An 18800-nucleotide genomic window follows, 5' to 3' on the forward strand; every position below is an offset into this window, starting at 1 on the left:
ATGCTGGAAGAGTGCCTGACGCCATCTGTCGAGCATGTTGGAGGTAATGTGATGGTCTGGGGTTGCTTTGGTGCTGGTAACGTGGGAGATTTGTACAAGGTAAAAGGGATTTTGAATAAGGAAGGCTATCACTCCATTTTGAAACGCCATGTGGATAGCGATTGATTGGAGCCAATTTCATCCTACATCAGGACAATGACCCAAAGCACACCTCCAAGTAATGTAAGAACTGTTTATCGAAGAAGCATGTTTCCCCCATTCCTGATTTCCTATTCTTTTGTGTGTTTGTCAAATTTAAATGTTTGAGATCGTCAAATTATTCTTAGATAAAGATAACACAAGTAAACACAAAGTGCAGTTTTTAAATTAAAATGTTTATTATTAAGAAAAAAAAAATCCAAATCAACAGGGCTTTATGTGAAAAAGTGATTGCCTCCCCTAAGACTAATAACTGGTTGGGCCACCCTTAGCAGCAACAGTCTTTTACAATGCTTTGGATGAATTTTGGCCAACTCATCTTTGCTGAATTGTTGTAATTCCGCCACATTTGAGAGTTTCTGAGCATGAACCGCTTTCTTAAGGTCATGCCACAGCATTTCAATCTGAATAAGGCCAGGATATGTATTATGGATGTATGGGCACGGGACTATGGGATGGAGGATATGTATGATGGAGGATATGTATGATGGGTATATGGGCACGGGCCTATGGGATCGTGGATATGTATGATGGGTATATGGGCACGGGACTATGGGATGGAGGATAATTATAATTTGTTATAACTAACCACAGTTAGTTACTATGCCCAGGCAGCACCGGGCTCTTCAGCTAGTCTAATATATAAAGCTCAAGTGTGTGTATGTATGTATGTATGTGTGTGTGTGTGTATGTATGTGTGTGTGTGTGTATGTCCGGGATTGGCATCTGCACCGTCGCAGCTACAGCCACAAAATTTGGCACAGTCACACGTCTGGACCCCGAGAGTGTCCTAAGCTATGATGTGAGGTGAAATTTTAACCCCGCGTGTTCCAATTCACCAAAAAATTTTGCCCCTATCTACATAATGGGGAAAAAGTGTGTGTGTATCAAGCCCTGCCCCTCATTATGATGTCATAATGGTTGCCATGGCAATGCTGATGTCATCATAGGTTGCAAGCCCCACCGCTCATTATGATGTCATAATAGTTGACTATGGGATGGAGGATGTGTGATGGGTATATGGGCACTGGACAATGGGGTGGATGATATGTATGATGGGTATATGGGCACGGGACTATGGGATGGAGGATGTGTGATGGGTATATGGGCACTGGACTATGGGATGGAGAATATGTATGACAGGTGTATGGGCACAGGACTATGGAATGGCGGATATGTATGATGGGTATATGGGCACAGGACTATGGGATGGTGGATATGTATGATGGGTATATGGGCACGGGACTATGGGATGGAGGATATGTATGACGGGTATATGGGCACGGGACTATGAGATGAAGGATGTGTGATGGGTATATGGGCACTCGACTATGGGATGGCGAATATGTATGATGGGTATATGGGCACCCGACTATGGGATGGCAAATATGTATGATGGGTATATGGGCATGGGACTATGGGATGGAGAATATGTATGATGGGTATATGGGAATGGGACTATGGGATGGAGGATGTGTGATGGGTATATGGGCACTCAACTATGGGATGGAGGAGAGGTATGTTGGGTATAAGGGCACGGGACTATGGGATGGAGGATAATTATAATTTGTTATAACTATCCACAGTTAGTTACTATGCCCGGGCAGCGCCGGGCTATTCAGATATATATATATATATATATATATAGGTGTGTGTATGTATATACAGTATATATATGTGTGTGTGTGTACATATACATATTGCACAGAACCTCTTCTCCTGTACTCCTTTAGATTTGTGGTTTATTCTCATTTACATGCTGTCTTTCACCTGAGTCAGTCACAGGTATCAGAAAGTATTACACCTTATGGCTGTGCGGATGTAGCTAGTGCAATCCTCAGTCGTTTCTGTGTCTGGATCTTTTAAGCTTTTTTTCAGGCTTAAATAAAATCATGTAACACTTTGGTACAAATATGCATATCAGAAGGCCATAGCAGGAAAATAATATGGCAAACATTTTCACAGCTTCTAAATACTTCCCTGGAGAACTCAGATAGGTTGGAACAAATGTTACCCATACAGCTGAGACGATCACCATGCTAAATGTTATAAATTTAGCTTCATTATAGTGATATGGCAGGTTCCGAACACAAAAAGCCAGAGAGAAAGATACACACACCAGCAAACCAATATATCCTAGGACAATAGAAAAGGCTACAGTGGAGCCAGAATTGCATTGTAAAGTAATTGTTGGAGTGTCGTAGCTTGTGTGCTCTACTGGCTTAGGGGGTGCCAGAGTATTCCACGCTGTGCATACAACAATCTGGAAGCCAGTGCACAAACATATGAGAAGCTTTTGTTTGGAGGGGGTAAATAAAATAGCTGATTTTCTACCTGGATGTTGAACATTGAATGCCACAATGACTACAATAGTTTTACCCAAAATACAGGAAATACAAAACGCAAACGTTATGCCAAAACCAGTATTTTGCAGAACACAAGACAAGGCTGATGGCTGTCCCAGATATGCAACAGAGGACAGAAAGCAAGGTACAATGGCAGCCAAAGTGCAGAAGCTTAGATGGGAATTGTTTGCTCGCACAATGGGATTAGATCTGTGATGTATGAAAATGATGGTGATACACACAGTGAGGAATATTCCAAGCAGGGCGCCTCCAAACAACACCGCTCCTAATGTTTCATTCAGAGACATGTACTCCATTGTTTTCAGTACACAGCCATCTCTTTGCAGGCTGGACCAGTAGTTTAGAGGACACTTGACACATTCCAATGAACCTGCACACAAGAAGCAATATATCATCAAGTTAAAGAAATTGGTCAAGAGCTATTGCAGTTTTTTCAAGGACTCTGAAAAAAACATATTTTGATGGCTACAATTACCCAAAACATTTTATACAACATCCCACTTTACTACTATTTCCAGGTTAGTTAGTGTCAGATGATTAGTTTCAGCCAATTCCAGTCTTCTGCATTCTGATCAGTGGCCCGAACTTACAAATGTGCAATTCATAACTCATAGATCAGCCAGCCAGTGTCTCCAGCCACATGAACTTTAGCAAAGTCTGGGAATGTGTAGCTCACAGAGCTTTTAATGACACATTCTCCATGGATCTAGGAGAGAAGCCCCCTTTCCACTGCATTCACATGTGTGATGACACATATCGTACATTAAATCCACTGAAGAGGGATGTATGGCATCTCACTAGAAACTGATAAATTGCTGTTATAAAAAGCTGCAAGATAAGTAAAACCACAAACTTGCCCCTCATGGTAAGATGCATTTAATGAGCTCAAGCTAATCAATCCTAGACAACCCCTTTGCTCACCATCTATCAGCTATCAAATAAAGGAATACATACATTAAACATTCATATTCTACATAACGTGTACTTCAGCTAAGATCCTAAATGAGAAAAAAGTTGGCCCTATTAAGGTTCAACTCCATTTAAAGAAAAACTGATTTGCATCGTTTCAATTTGCCCTGAATTGAAAGTACTGCAAAGCATCCTAATGCTCTGAAAAGACGTAAGGTCTCCTATGACTGTATAGAACTACTTTCAAGTTCTTTATGCACATTATCAGTAGTGTTTTATGGCTTTCTTTCCTTAACCCTGTTGCTAAACTATGAGCTATGATGTTCTCTCATTATCCAGATTCATCATAAAATGACTGCTGCATTCCCTGCTTCTACGCTTATACAGGCTTTGATAGTTCCATCTTATTGGCTTTGCTATACCATATGATGTGACACCTGCAAGATGTTATTTTTCAGGCGTGCGCAAAGTAAAGTGATCCTTCTCTGGCTGATGCGATATTTTGCAATGTATAAAAACAGCAACTGCCATAGGTGATTCACAAGAATCAAATTGCAAATTGATCAAATGAAATGAGTTCAATTGTAAGGGTAATGTTGGTAATGTATAGTATAGGGATGTATAGTTCAGGGTTTAGTACATAAGCTAAGTAATATAAGGTAGTTGACTGTAGTTAGGTAATGACATTAGGGTAAGTTGCAGCTAAAGTTTGGGACTAGCCCGTTTAGTGTTAGGGCAAGTAAAAGTAAGAAGTGTTCTGTGAGCAGTGTTGCTGTATTGGGTGAACTACAGGAAAAATGGAGACTACAGGACAAGGGAATAGCAAGATCCTTACTACCGATGACCTGCACAGGCAAAAGGCCATCACAGCACTAACACCAACACCCACACTTTCAAGTACTGCTTTGGGTGCAAAAGGATGAGACGAGTGCCTCGCTCACTGCTGCCGCCCCATGCCACTCTGCACAATAAATTCTTAAAAATTCAGTGTAGTGAAGATAGGCCACATTAATTTATATGTATTGCTTAAAATAAGTCTTGTCAATGTCTGTATATCTTCTACTGATTCACAAATGTCTAATGATCCCTGTGAAATGTAAATGTGTTTCTTATCCTGTTTGTAAGAACATAATTAGCACATGAATTCCATCTCCAACACAGGTTGAGGGATCCAACCCAATTAGACTTGCGTACATTCTAATGGTGTTTTCGCATTACATTTTTTTCACATTTGTTGGTCCAGTCAGGGCTTACATCTGATCATATCAACTTTACTCCACAAGTTCAGTTCAGTCACAGATACCGCAGAGTAATTTTCACTAGTCACAGTTCCTTCCAGTTGTGCTGTCCCTTGCTCTCCTGGCAATCTTTGTCACTAAAATGTTCCATCCGGTACTGCAGCTTCCCGAATTCCAGAGCTAGTTCTTCCTTGCTTGGGGATCCCCACCCGTTTTCCCCTCCGAGAGCAAAATAAAGGATGGCTTTTTCATATCTTTTCCAGACCGTAGGTCTCTGACGTTTCAAGATATCCCACTGACCCTAGTTGCTGCCGTTCTCATGCTGCTTCCGCTTCCTCGTATCTATATGACTGTTCAGTCTTATGCCCCTGAACTGTTGGTCCTTTTTTGAACTCTTTTGTGGATCAACCTCACAGATCTCCATCCAACTCACTAACTGCACTAAACTAGGAAGTGTCCCAACTACATCTACTCCTACCCCTCCCAACTTGGAAATCTCCTATTTCCTTAACTACTCCTGAACTTGTCTGAATTCCTAATCTACAGCACCCTCCACTGTACTAAACCCAATTCTAACCATTCTTACTACTCAAGCTAAATTTTACACTTATGCTATAGTTTCCTAACTCTGTCCCTAATCTTATAAATTACACAACTATGCATTACACATATGTAATCACATACTAAACCATGTTACACTAAAACGTTCCCGTTTTACTAGGAAGGGATGCAGGGGCATGACTTGACCCTGACACACCCTTATAGGCACATACGTCTCAATCCTGTTTTATAGGGGAGATTGGACACAAGCCCTGACGAGACCAATGAACCTGGAAAAAAATGCAATGTGAAACCACTCTAACCCATGTCCCTGGGAGCAGAAAAGGACTTTCTTACAGACTTTAAGAGCCAGAATGATGCCCTCATACACTTGCATTGAGAGCTTGTGACGTTACCTCTGACTTCCAGTCAGTCAGAAGTTGTGGTCCCAAGATGGTGGCGTCGGACCAAAGTGACACTGGGAAGAGCTGAAGACAACGGCTGGAAAATATAAAACTATAACTTTTGTTCTAGAAGTTAAAATAATAAAGTCCACCCCACGTGCATACCAATAATTTAGAAAAACGCATATCACAGCAGCAAACGTAGGATAGTTACCGTGCGTGTAGATATAGAAGTACTTTAGAGGACTTACTGACTCCTGCTGTGAGTGTGCCAGTTTAGTCTCAATCTGCAGATATATCCTTTAGAATATATATCTAGGTGTATTCTCACACATCAGAATAGGATGAAAAAATCACATCACCCATAACAGATATGGCAAATTTCAGAAACAGTTAATAGCAAAGCATAACCGGTACATCTGGTAGAGATGAGGTTCCCTACTGGTGTTTAAACATATACATCCCTTAAATGGTACACCCAGCACTGACAGTACCAGAATGTACATATGTTACTATAAAAAGATCTGAACTTTCTACCAGAAACATGTTCTTCTTCTTTATCTTTGTATGGTATTGGGGTCGTTAAATAACACTTTAAATAATAGATGGCCATAAGCAGTTGTGCTTATAAATTTACATTCCCGAGACTCAATCTGTAAAATATGCATCATTTGTGATCATGAGTGATCGGATAAATCAAGGCGGAGATAAGCCGGCAATAAAGATGTCTGGCAGAGGCTTATTCCCTTCTCTGTAATTAGGACACATGCACACTCGACTGGAAGTGCATGTGTAATGCTTATTCCTATGGTCAAAAGTGTGTAAAATCTAGGATTGTGTGACAGAGTTACATTATTTCCCCCCAACATATTTCTTAAAATAAAGATAGGACAGTGTTTGTGAGTAGGTAGGGACAGTTTGGATGATGTTTCCCATGTACATAAATTGCCTTTGATGTATAAAGTGGCAGGATGTAAGCGGCAAGTAATCAAAGAATCTTGCGGGAGAAGAGAAACCGCACACGATCATTAACTTTAGTCAATTTTTTTCCTTTGCTTTACAGTTCAGTCCTAAATGAATATTTAATTTATTACATTTTTCCTTCTTTATCTTTAAGGTATTTCAGTGTTATTATTCATTTATGAAGCAGTAGTAAAATAATTCAAATAGACAGATCCTAAGTGTTCAGATTGGATAGTCAGAATAGATACAATTGTGGCTCTCTTGGCTTAACCCCTTCCTGACATGAGACGTACTATCCCGTCCATGGGACCCGGGCCCCTATGCCCATGGACGGGATAGTACGTCTACCGCGATCAGCGGCGCCCACGTGGTGAGCGCCGCTGATCGCGGCCGGGTGTCAGCTGATTATCACAGCTGACACCCGGCACAATGTGTCAGGGGCGGTCACGGACCGCCCCCGACACGTTAACCCCTTGTACACCGCGATCAAACACGATCGCGGTGTACCGGGAGTTAAAGGGAAGCATCGGCAGGGAGGGGGCTCCCTCCATGCTTCCCTGAGCCCCCACGGCAGCGCAATGTGCAGCGCTGCTGCCGGGGGCCCCTTTCCTGCAGGCCCCCGAATCCAAGATGGCGACGGTGGCCTTCGGGGGCCTGCAGGAAGCTGGCTTCCTCAGTGCCTGCAAAGCGCAGGCATGAGGAAGCCTTCTGCAGTGCCTGTGACAGATTGCTGATCTGTCAAAGTGATCTGTGATGTGACAGATCAGCGATCTGTCACAGGACAGTGATGTCCCACCTGGGACTATTTAATAAAGTAAAAAAAAAAAATAAAAAAGTGTTAAAATAAATTAAAAAAAATCGCCAAATAAATTAGAAAAAAAAAAAAAATATTCCCCCAAATAAATCCATTTTTTAGAAATAAAAAAAAAACAATAAAAGTACACATATTAGGTATTGCCACGTCCATAACGACCCGCCCTATAAAACTATCCCATTAGTTAACCCCTTTAGAGAACCCCTTAAAAAATAAAAACGAAGCAAAAAATAATGATTTATCATACCGCCAAACAAAAAGTGTAATAACGCGCGATCAAAAAGACGCATATAAATATCCATGGTACCGCTGAAAACGTCATCTTGTCCCGCAAAAAACGAGCTGCCACACAGCATCATCTGCAAAAAAATAAAAAAGTTATAGCTCGCAGAATAAAGCGATGCAAAAATAATTATTTTTTATATAAAATAGTTTCCATTGCGTAAAACCGACAAAACATAAAAAAACAACCTAAATAAGGTATCTCTGTAAGCATACTGACCCGAAGAATAAAACCGCTTTATCAATTTTATCGCACGCGGAACGGTGTAAACGCACCCCCCCAAAAGAAATTCATGAAACGCTGGTTTTTGTTCATTCTGCGTCCCAAAAATCGGAATAAAAAGCGATCAAAAAATGTCACATGCCCGAAAATGGTACCAATAAAAATGTCAACTCGTCCTGCAAAAAATACGACCTCACATGACTCGGTGGGTCAAAAAACGGAAAAATTAGAGCTCTCAATATGTGGTGATGCAAAAACTATTTTTACAATAAAAAGCGTCTTTTAGCGTGTGACAGCCGCCAAACATAAAAACCGCCATAACTAGTAAATCAAACCCACCGTTATCACCCCCTTAGTTAGGGAGAAATAATAAAATTAAAAAAATGTATTTATTTCCATTTTTCCGTTCGGGTTAGGGTTAGGGTTAGGGCTGAGATTAGGGTTAGGGGTGTGCTGGGGTTCGGGTTGGAGTTAGAATTGGGGGTTTCCACTGTTTGGGCACATCAGGGGCTCTCCAAATGCAACATGGCGTCTGATCTCAATTCCAGCCAATTCGGAGTTGAAAAAGTCAAATGGTGCTCCTTCCCTTCCAAGCTCTGCCATGCGCCCAAACAGTGTTTTACCCCCACATGTAGGGTATCAGCCTACTCAGGTCAAATTGCAAAACAATTTTTGGGGTCCAATTTCTCCTGTTACCCTTAGGAAAATAAAAAATTGGGGGCAAAAATATCATTTTTGTGGAAAAAAATGATTTTTTTATTTTCACGCCCGAGCGCTATAAACTTCTGTGAAGCACTTGGGGGTTCAAAGTGCTCACCACACATCTAGATAAGTTCCGTGGGGGGCCTAGTGACGAAAATGGGGTCACTTGTGGGGAGTTTCAATAGTTTAGGTACATCAGGGGTTCTCCAAACACACATGACACCCGCACACCATTCCATCAAAGTCTGCATTCCAAAACGTCACTACTTCCCTTCCGAGCCCTGACGTGTGTCCATACAGTAGTTTTCTCCCACATATGGGGTGTCAGCGTACTCATGACAAATTGGACAACAACTTTTGGGGTCCAATTTCTCCTGTTACCCTTGGGAAAATGAAAAAATTGGGGACTAATTGATCATGTTTGTGGAAAAAATATGATTTTTTTATTTTCATGCCCTGGCATTATAAACTTCTGTGAAGCCTTTGGGGGTTCAAAGTGCTCACCTCACATCTAGATAAGTTCCTTAGGGGGTCTAGTTTTCAAAATGGGGTCATTTGTGGGTGGTTTCCACTGTTTAGGTACATTAGGGGCTCTCCAAAGGCAACATGACACCCGCAGACCATTCCATCAAAGTCTGCATTCCAAAACGTCACTACTTCCCTTCCGAGCCCCGACGTGTGCCCATACAGTAGTTTTCTCCCACATATGGGGTATCAGCATACTCAGGACAAATTGGACAACAGCTTTTGGGGTCCAATTTCTCCTGGTACCCTTGGGAAAATAAAAAAATGGTGACTAAAAGATCATGTCTGTGGAAAAAATACGAATTTTTTATTTTCACGCCCGGGCGTTATAAACTTCTGTGAAGCACTGGGGGGTTCAAAGTGCTCACCACACATCTAGATAAGTTCCTTGGGGGGTCTAGTTTACAAAATTGTGTCATTTGAGGGGGGTTTCCACTGTTTAGGTACATCAGGGGTTTTCCAATCGCGACATGGTGTCCGATCTCAATTCCAGCCAAAAACGTCAAATGGCGCTGCTTCCCTTCTGACCTCTGCCATGCGCCCAAATAGTGGTTTACCCCCACATGTGGGGTATCAGCGTACTCAGGACAAATTGCACAATAACTTTTAGGGTCCTGTTACCCTTGGAAAAATAAGAATTGAGGGTGAAAAGATCATTTTCGTGGAAAAAATATGATTTTTTAATTGTACGGCTTTATGTTATAAACTTCTGTGAAGCCCTTGGGGGTTCAAAGTTCTCACCACACATCTAGATAAGTTCCTTAGGGGGTCTAGTTTCCAAAATGGTGTCATTTGTGGGGGGTTTCCACTGTTTTGGTACATCATGGGTTTTCCAATCGCGACATGGTGTCCGATCTCAATTCCAGCCAAAAACGTCAAATGGCGCTGCTTCCCTTCCGAGCTCTGCCATGCGCCCAAATAGTGGTTTACCCCCACATGTGGGGTATCAGCGTACTCAGGACAAATTGCACAATAACTTTTAGGGTCCTGTTACCCTTGGAAAAATAAGAATTGAGGGTGAAAAGATCATTTTCGTGGAAAAAATATGATTTTTTAATTGTACGGCTTTATGTTATAAACTTCTGTGAAGCCCTTGGGGGTTCAAAGTTCTCACCACACATCTAGATAAGTTCCTTAGGGGGTCTAGTTTCCAAAATGGTGTCATTTGTGGGGGGTTTCCACTGTTTTGGTACATCATGGGTTTTCCAATCGCGACATGGTGTCCGATCTCAATTCCAGCCAAAAACGTCAAATGGCGCTGCTTCCCTTCCGAGCTCTGCCATGCACCCAAATAGTGGTTTACCCCCACATGTGGGGTATCAGGGTACTCAGGACAAATTGCACAATAACTTTTAGGGTCCTGTTACCCTTGGAAAAATAAGAATTGAGTGTGAAAAGATCATTTTTTTGGAAAAAATATGATTTTTTAATTGTGCGGCTGTATGTTATAAACTTCTGTGAAGCCCTTGGGGGTTCAAAGTTCTCACCACACATCTAGATAAGTTCCTTAGGGGGTCTAGTTTCCAAAATGGTGTCATTTGTGGGGGGTTTCCACTGTTTTGGTACATCAGGGGTTTTCCAATCGCGACATGATGTCCGATCTCAATTCCAGCCAAAAACGTCAAATGGCGCTCCTTCCCTTCCGAGCTCTGCCATGCGCCCAAATAGTGGTTTACCCCCACATGTGGGGTATCAGCATACTCAGGTCAAATTGCACAATAACTTTTAGGGTCCTGTTACCCTTGGGAAAATAAAAATTGGGGTGAAAAGATCATTTTTGTGGAAAAAATGTTTTTTTTAATTGTACAGCTGTACGTTATAAACTTCTGTAAAGCCCTTGTGGGTTCAAAGTTCTCACCACATATCTAGATAAGTTCCTTGGGGGGTCTAGTTTCCAAAATGGGGTCACTTGTAGGGGGTTTCCACTGTTTAGGTACATCAGGGACTCTCCAAACGTGACATGGCGTCCGATCTGAATTCCAGCCAATTTTGCATTGAAAAAGTCAAACGGCGCTCCTTCCATTCTGAGCTCTGCCATGCGCCGAAACAGTCGTTCCCCCCCACATATCAGGTATCAGCGTACTCAGGACAAATTGCACAATAACTTTTGCAGTCCAATTTCTCCTGTTACCCTTGGTAAAATAAAAAAAATTGAACCTGAAGTATTTTTTTTGTGAAAAAAAGTTAGATGTTCATTTTTTTTTAAATATTCAAAAAAATTCCTGTGACGCACCTAAAGGGTTAATAAACTTCTTGAATGTGGTTTTGAGCACCTTAAGGGGTGCAGTTTTTAGAATGGTGTCACTTTTGGGTATTTTCTATCATATAGACCCCTCAAAGTGACCTCAAATGTGATGTGGTCCTAAAAATAAAATGGTGTTGTAAAAATGAGAAATCGCTGGTCAACTTTTAACCCTTATAACTTCCTAACAAAAAAAAAATTTGGTTCCAAAATTGTGCTGTTGTAAAGTAAACATGTGGGAAATGTTAGTTATCAAGTTTTTTGTGTGCTGTATCTCTGTGATTTAAGGGCATAAAAATTCAAAGTTGGAAAATTGCGAAATTTTCAAAATTTTCGCCAAATTTCCGTTTTTCTCACAAATAAACGCAAGTTATTTGAATGAAATTTTACCACTAACATGAAGCACAATATGTCACGAGAAAACAATGTCAGAATCACCGGGATCCATGGAAGCGTTCCAGAGTTATGACCTCATAAAGGTACAGTGGTCAGAATTGTAAAAATTGGCCCGGTCATGAACGTGCAAACCACCCTTGGGGGTGAAGGGGTTAATATAAAAAATCTAAATGAGAATGGTAACAATGACGTACTGGAATCAGCTGTGCAACACAGGACATTGTGAATGAGCTGATAAGAAAAAGAGTATTAATTTGTCACATTTTCACTGCATGCTAAATACACGACACTCTCTTACTGTGTCAGAACTGCTCATTTCTATAAACTCATTAGGATTTTTACTCTAGAGCCACTTCTTTCCAAGCTACAGAATATTAAAACCAGTGATGCATGATAGATCTGAAAGCAGACTACTTTCCATTGTATATTGAGTTAAACAGGTTTGAATGAATGAGCAGAATAAACACTGAAAATAATTTACATATAAAATGAAGCATTATTTATCTGTTAGACGAGATATTGGAATATGCAAGTCGCAAGCTAAAAGAAAACAATATTACATTACTTTGCATCAGAATCCCGGTTGCAGGTGCAGTGCACTTAGCAAATGGTATTTAAAGTCATCAAGATTTTATACCCCGAACTAATGATATGTATATAAAAGTAGCGTTAATGCTGATTAATTCCTTACCATTCTTGCAGAAATCTGTTTTCTGGCAGGACACTGTCAGTCAGAGGACGGGGAAAAAGCAGAAAAGCAGCAGAGCTATAAGTGCAAGGCCCGCCCCCACTGCGCTTGCAACTTATTAGCATCCAATTTCAGCTAAGGATTTCTCTAAAACAGCAACATTGATTTCTATAAGAAAGGTAAGGATTTACTCAGCATTAAACCAACTTTACATGCATGGCATTAGTTTGGAGTATAGAATCCTGTTAACAGGTTCTCTTTAAATGATTTATCCAAGCCTAGACCATCAGTCTGCAAATGGTGTTTGAAGTAAAGGATCGGACTGCACACACACAAAATCTTGATAATGAGAGTCCACTGCTGCACTCAGTCTGGCCAGATACGCTTTACCTGGTCACCCATTTATTTTAAACATCCCATATTTAATGCCAATACTACTTTTTACCTGTAGAGGCTGCTGCAGGAAAAATATGTGACCATCTGTAACTTCCCTAGACATTAACCAAGATGCTCATAAGTCCCAGTTCTGTTGTTTCTACATTCACTATTAGTGATGAGAGAGTGTGCTCGTTACTCAAGGTTTCCGAGCATGCTCTGAGTATTTTGGATGTGCTTGTAGTTTATGTTTGAGTTCCTGCAGCTGCATAATTTGCGTCTTCTAGACAGCCTGAATACATGTGGGTATTCCCTAACCAAAAGGCAATCCTTGCATGTATTCAGGCTGTCTAGCAGCCACAAATCATGCAGCTGCAGGAACTCATACATAATCTCCGAGCATGCCCAAGATACTTGGAGGACACACGAGCATGCTCAGAAAACTCGAGTAGCAAGCACACTCACTCATCACTATTCACTACTACTAATCTTGTATTTATTAAACAATGATTAAGAGTGTAAAAATGTCTAGACTTTTTTGATTAATGTAAAACAGGGCAGAGACCCTGATTCCAGCAATGTGTCACTTACTGGGCTGTGCTGTCGTTTCAATAAGGGTTCTTTTACATTGCATTCTGGCATCCGTTCGGTGGCCCCGTTGGGGTTTGTGTCTGAACCTCCTGCAAACTGCGATTCAGACGTGTGCACCAACATGGGCCATAGACTACAATGGTGCCGACAGATCGAATGTGCGCTCTACTGTGTATCATTTACGGGAGCAAAAGCAAACTGAAGGCGGACAATCAGACTTAAGTGCCGAACATTTTGCGGGGGATTCACATGTAAGTTCTGATGGGGCCACCAAACGGGAGTCCAGAACATCAAGTTCATTCAAAACAGAATCAAGGTGGATGCTTATGGGCACTAAAGTTTCCATTGTGAAAGGAATCCATCAAATGAATCTTTTTAAAAACAGAAACTTTGATTTGCATCCTGTATCCCTTTGCAGTCAGACTTGTTCCTTACCATTTTTATATTCATCTGGATCCATTACAAACAGATTTCAAAAGGAAATCTAAACATAGGATTAGTGTTTGTGAATACTTAACATGTGAGAGATTACAGAATATCCCGTCTTGTAAGTGTCATTAAACTCACTTGACTGATTACTGATCTCCCCTTGATTACATGGGATGCAGTCAAAGCAACAAGCATTTTTTCCATTCTGAGCAGCCTTTCTGCTTCCAAAAGGACAACTTGCACTGCACACAGAAATTGGTATCTGAGAAAGACAAAAATAATTTATATTTGTAGGTATGAAAAGTCCAAAAATTGCTGGCACCTAAACAACTTCTTAATCAGCTGAAAGTCTTATTTTTGTACATTTTCTAATTACAGCCTCCATGGAAGCCCATGCAAAACGCGCGTTGGGGTTGCAGGCACGGTGTCCCAGATGGGGAGATATGGCTAAGAGATGATCATTTTTTGTTGCTTAGGTTACCAATTGCAAATCTATATGCAAACACATGCTTATTACCTTCCTATTTTTTGTATGGGACCATAATAATGGTTACTATATATGGACGAGACACTTCATGATATTTACTGATTATATCAGATTATCTGTATGAATGTTATGTTATGACACTTTAATATTGGTTTAGCACTAGCTCTTTATTTTATCTTACTATATGCAACCTGATCCACTCTGCCCTCCCTATTATTTATGTATGGACTACATGTCATGAATACCTGAGTCTATTGCTATTGATTTTTTTATATGTATACCATTTTTTGGAATTTAAAATAAAGTTTTCAAATATATATTTGTGGATTTTTGACTCCATGTTCTTGCAGGAAATTCCATGTTGGGAGTGTCCATGTTGTAGGCCTTTTTTTAGGCACGTGGGCTTTTTATACTATCTGAATATATGTTTTTGCTCACATGATATTGTTTCACAGCATTATAAATGCGTAGATAAAACTCATGGGTGTATTCTGTCTTGAAGATACATCTAGCCCCAATAATGATTGAATTACCTGTAGAATTTTCATGGTTTCCAGACACCATCACAAACCAGAGCAGACTGACATATAAAGGTTCCATAAACTTACATCTTTCCATGTTACAGAGAATTAATTTACTGAATCAGCAGTTACTGCAGTACTTGGCCTAAATTATTCTTAATTGTTATCAGGCAGGATCATTACTTATAAATAACTAAATTTATTTTGTATAAGGCTACTTTCACACATCAGGTTTTCGGCGTCAGGCGCGATCCGGCGTCGTGCCGGAACGCCGGATCCGGCAAATGTTTCGTAAAACCGGATGTGACGGATCCGGTTTTCTGGCGGATCCGTCTTTTTCTGGACAGACAAAACTGGATCCGTCTCATCCGGTTCATCTGTTTTTCTATCCGTTTTTCGACGGATTACGCCGGATCCGGTTTTTAAAATTGACCCTTGTGGCCTTCCGAACGGGATTGGCTACTGGAAAACTATATATAGCATGTTCCTACAGCCCTTCTTTGACAGGTTGTAGAGGAGAAAGTGCAGGTTGGAGAGAAGAGCAAGTTACTGGCGAAGATGGATGTTGTCATTGGAAATATTTTGAAGAATTTGGCGGATTTTACAGCGGAGGCAAATCGTTTGAGGGTGATTGTTCTGGAGAAGGAGAGAGCGAGACAGCAGCGCATCAGGCATCGTAGACGACGTTTGTGGATCCACCCCATCACAGCCAAGAGAATGACGCGTGGGGTCTATTCTACACTATGCATGGACCTTCGACGAAACCCGGATAAATTTTTTGGATATGTTAGGATGAAAATGGAGAATTTTGATTACTTGGTGGAGCGCATTGCACACCTCATAAGAAAAGCGGACACCTATTGCCGCTTCTCTGTTTCACCCGCAGAGCGTCTGATGGTGACTTTAAGGTAAGCCACATTTATTGGATATGATCGCATCAGAGCACACTTTCACTGCAATCTTGTTGGTGGTAGTTTGTATCTCCAAGTGTTATAGGTCAGTTTTGGTATGTAATGCTGTGATTTAAAACTAATTTATTGTTTTTTAATTCCCCACAGATTTCTTGCAACTGGAGAATCCCTTTCGTCACTGCATTTCCTGTACAGACTCGGGATTTCCACCATATCTGGAATTGTGAAGTACACATGCCGTGCACTGTGGGACTCCTTAGCTGAAGAGTTTTTACCAGAGCCCACAACAGAGAGGTGGATTGAAATTGCTGACAAGTTTCAACAGATATGTCAGTTTCCAAACTGCTTGGGCGCTGTGGACGGGAAACATATCCGCATTGTAAAGCCAGCTGGATCGGGATCGGAATATTTCAATTACAAGAAATATATTTCAATTGTCCTCATGGCCATCGCTGACGCGGAATACAAATTTATTGCGGTTGATATTGGGGCCTATGGCCGCTCCAATGACTCTCAAGTTTTCAAACTGTCTGCCATGGGGCGTAAACTGTATGGAAACACCTTCCAGTTCCCACCACCTAGACCGCTGTTGCAAACATGTGGTCCACCTATGCCATTTGTCTGTGTAGGGGATGAAGCCTTCCAGCTGTCAGAACACCTTTTGAAACCGTACTCTAGCAGAGGATTGACAAGACCAAAACGCATTTTTAATTACCGCCTCACAAGAGCAAGAAGAATGGTTGAATGTACCTTTGGTATTCTGACAGCCAAATGGCGGGTCCTATTGACTGCGATCAACCTCAAGACAGAAACTGTGGACGAGGTGATCAAAGCGTGCGTGGTACTCCACAATTTTGTTATCTGCAAGGAACCCATTTCCATTGAGGACACCTCTGAAGAAACCACCTTGCAAGATTACCATGACATTACCACTAGAAGTTCTGTGACGGTTTCAGTAATGAGGGACAATTTTGCACTATACTTTGTCACCTCAAGGCAGAGTACACTGGCAGGATGACAGAGTGTGAAAGATTTGTGCCCAACCAAACTTGTGTACCTTCTGTACCAACAGTATATACCTTTGCCAACCAAAGTTGGCTATCTTGTCATGGTCTCTATTTTTAGCTTTAGGCCACAGGTGTGTACCTGGTTGTGTTTTATGCAAAGTATTTCACCTTTTAACAAAAGTTGTGTACATTGTTAGGAAATCACCAACAATAAACACAACTTTTTAGGTGAAATACTTTGCTTCAAACACAACCAGGAACACAACTGTGGCAAAAAGCTAAAATTTACCCACAGTTATATACCTAGTTTTGAATACCATTTCACCTTTTAAATACCCTGTATTTAACCTTTTTCGCCGCAGAAAGAAATGACAGACAACCAGTGTAAAATAATTTAACTTTTATTGAAAAATGTTTTTTTTAGTAAACTTTTTTAAAATTTTAATAAACTTGTTTAATAAAACTTTGAAACTATAAAACTGAAACCATAAAACTGGTCATTTTTATTTAAATACACACATTATAAATCTGTGTAGTGTGTGGTGGAAATACTGCTGTAGGGGCTGCGGGACACTTCGACACTGGGAGTGTGGAGAGGACTGGGATCGTGGTGGGGAAGGAACAGTTAGAGGTGAAGGTATGGAAAAAACTACAGAATGGGTGGACATGTGGGAAGCAGAAGAGGTGGTGGGTGGTGGAGTGGAGGGTTGGGCAGGGACTGTAGGAGCAGATGATGTTGATGGCAAGTTGTATGGGGAAGGAGTTTGGTACGGGGCAGGTTGCTGGAAGTGGGGAGATGTCTGGTACGGGGCAGGTTGCTGGAAGTGGGGAGATGTCTGGTACGGGGCAGGTTGCTGGAAGTGGGGAGATGTCTGGTACGGGGCAGGTTGCTGGAAGTGGGGAGATGTCTGGTACTGTGGAGGTTGCTGGTACTGGGGAGGTTGCTGGTGCTGGCGAGGTTGCTGGTGCTGGGGAGGTGGATGGTGCTGGGGAGGTGGATGGTGCTGGGGAGGTGGATGGTGCTGGGGAGGTGGATGGTGCTGGGGAGGTGGATGGTATGTAATAGGAGGGGGAGGATGGAAAGTGGCTGGAGGTGGATGGTATGTAACAGGAGGGGGAGGATGGAAAGTGGCTGGAGGGGGTGTAGATGTAATAGGAGGGGGAGGATGGAAAGTGGCTGGAGGGGGTGTAGATGTAATAGGAGGGGGAGGATGGAAAGTGGCTGGAGGGGGTGCAGGTGGAGGAACTACTGTGGTGGGAGGAGGAGGAGGTTGGGAGGTAACTTGCTGGAGAGAAGCGTGGCATGAATGCATTACATGCATCTGCTGGGCAGGAGAGAGCGTTTCCATGCGCTCCACAACAGACCTGAAAAAGGTGTGGTTTGGCGAAGATCTTGCTTCTGAATGCGTGGTTTGCAGAAGTGTCTTCACCTCCAGAATGCTGGAGTTGATCTGCTGATAGCCTGCGGAGATTTGCTCTGACAAGACTTTTAGACAGTTCTGGAAAGATGCATTCAGATGCAAGAACTCTGGCGCATAAGTCTTTTCCTGACCCCTCTGCCGCTGCCGCCCAGTACCCGCAGGTGTACTAGAGGTGGCAGGGGCAGAAGGGTGGGGTAAAGGGAAAGCGATCTCCTCACCAGCAGCTTCATGTAATGTAGGCGGCCACGATGCTCCTGTGCTGGTGGATGGGACAGATGGGTCGAATGTGTGGGACGCTGGGAAGGTGCAGATGTACCGGGGCGGTCGAAGTGTCCCTCGGTGCCGGTCTCCTCAGGGATCACCTCAGAAGGGTCCAATCGTGCCAGCTCCCGAGTGCTGCTCACCGTGCTGTGGAATAAAGAGAAAAAAAAACAATTAAAATACTGACATGGTATGGCCCTGGCTGAAAAAAAAATTTACATATAACATTTTTTTTCACATGTGGTGTGTAATATTTACCTTCTGGTGACCATTGTTTCCCGGAGGAACGAGAGGGCTTCTGCGTACT

At 41.9% G+C, this 18800-nt stretch overlaps 1 protein-coding gene across 1 annotated transcript in view; it reads right to left on the reverse strand.

Moving 5' to 3' along the window:
• Nucleotides 1-412: 412 nt before the first annotated feature.
• Nucleotides 413-18800, reverse strand: part of LOC141092821 (extracellular calcium-sensing receptor-like) — a gene marked incomplete at its 5' end in the record, with an annotated part of 62925 nt that continues 44537 nt past the window's right edge. Inside the window, 2 exons of the mRNA XM_073579148.1 lie at nucleotides 413-2934; nucleotides 14024-14147. Coding sequence (XP_073435249.1) covers nucleotides 2036-2934; nucleotides 14024-14147 — 1023 coding nt within the window. The remainder of the gene's footprint in view (nucleotides 2935-14023; nucleotides 14148-18800) is intronic.

Source organism: Dendrobates tinctorius, unplaced genomic scaffold (assembly GCF_039654945.1).
Source record: "Dendrobates tinctorius isolate UK_male_01 unplaced genomic scaffold, ASM3965494v1 ptg000060l, whole genome shotgun sequence".
Lineage (NCBI taxonomy): Eukaryota > Metazoa > Chordata > Amphibia > Anura > Dendrobatidae > Dendrobates > Dendrobates tinctorius.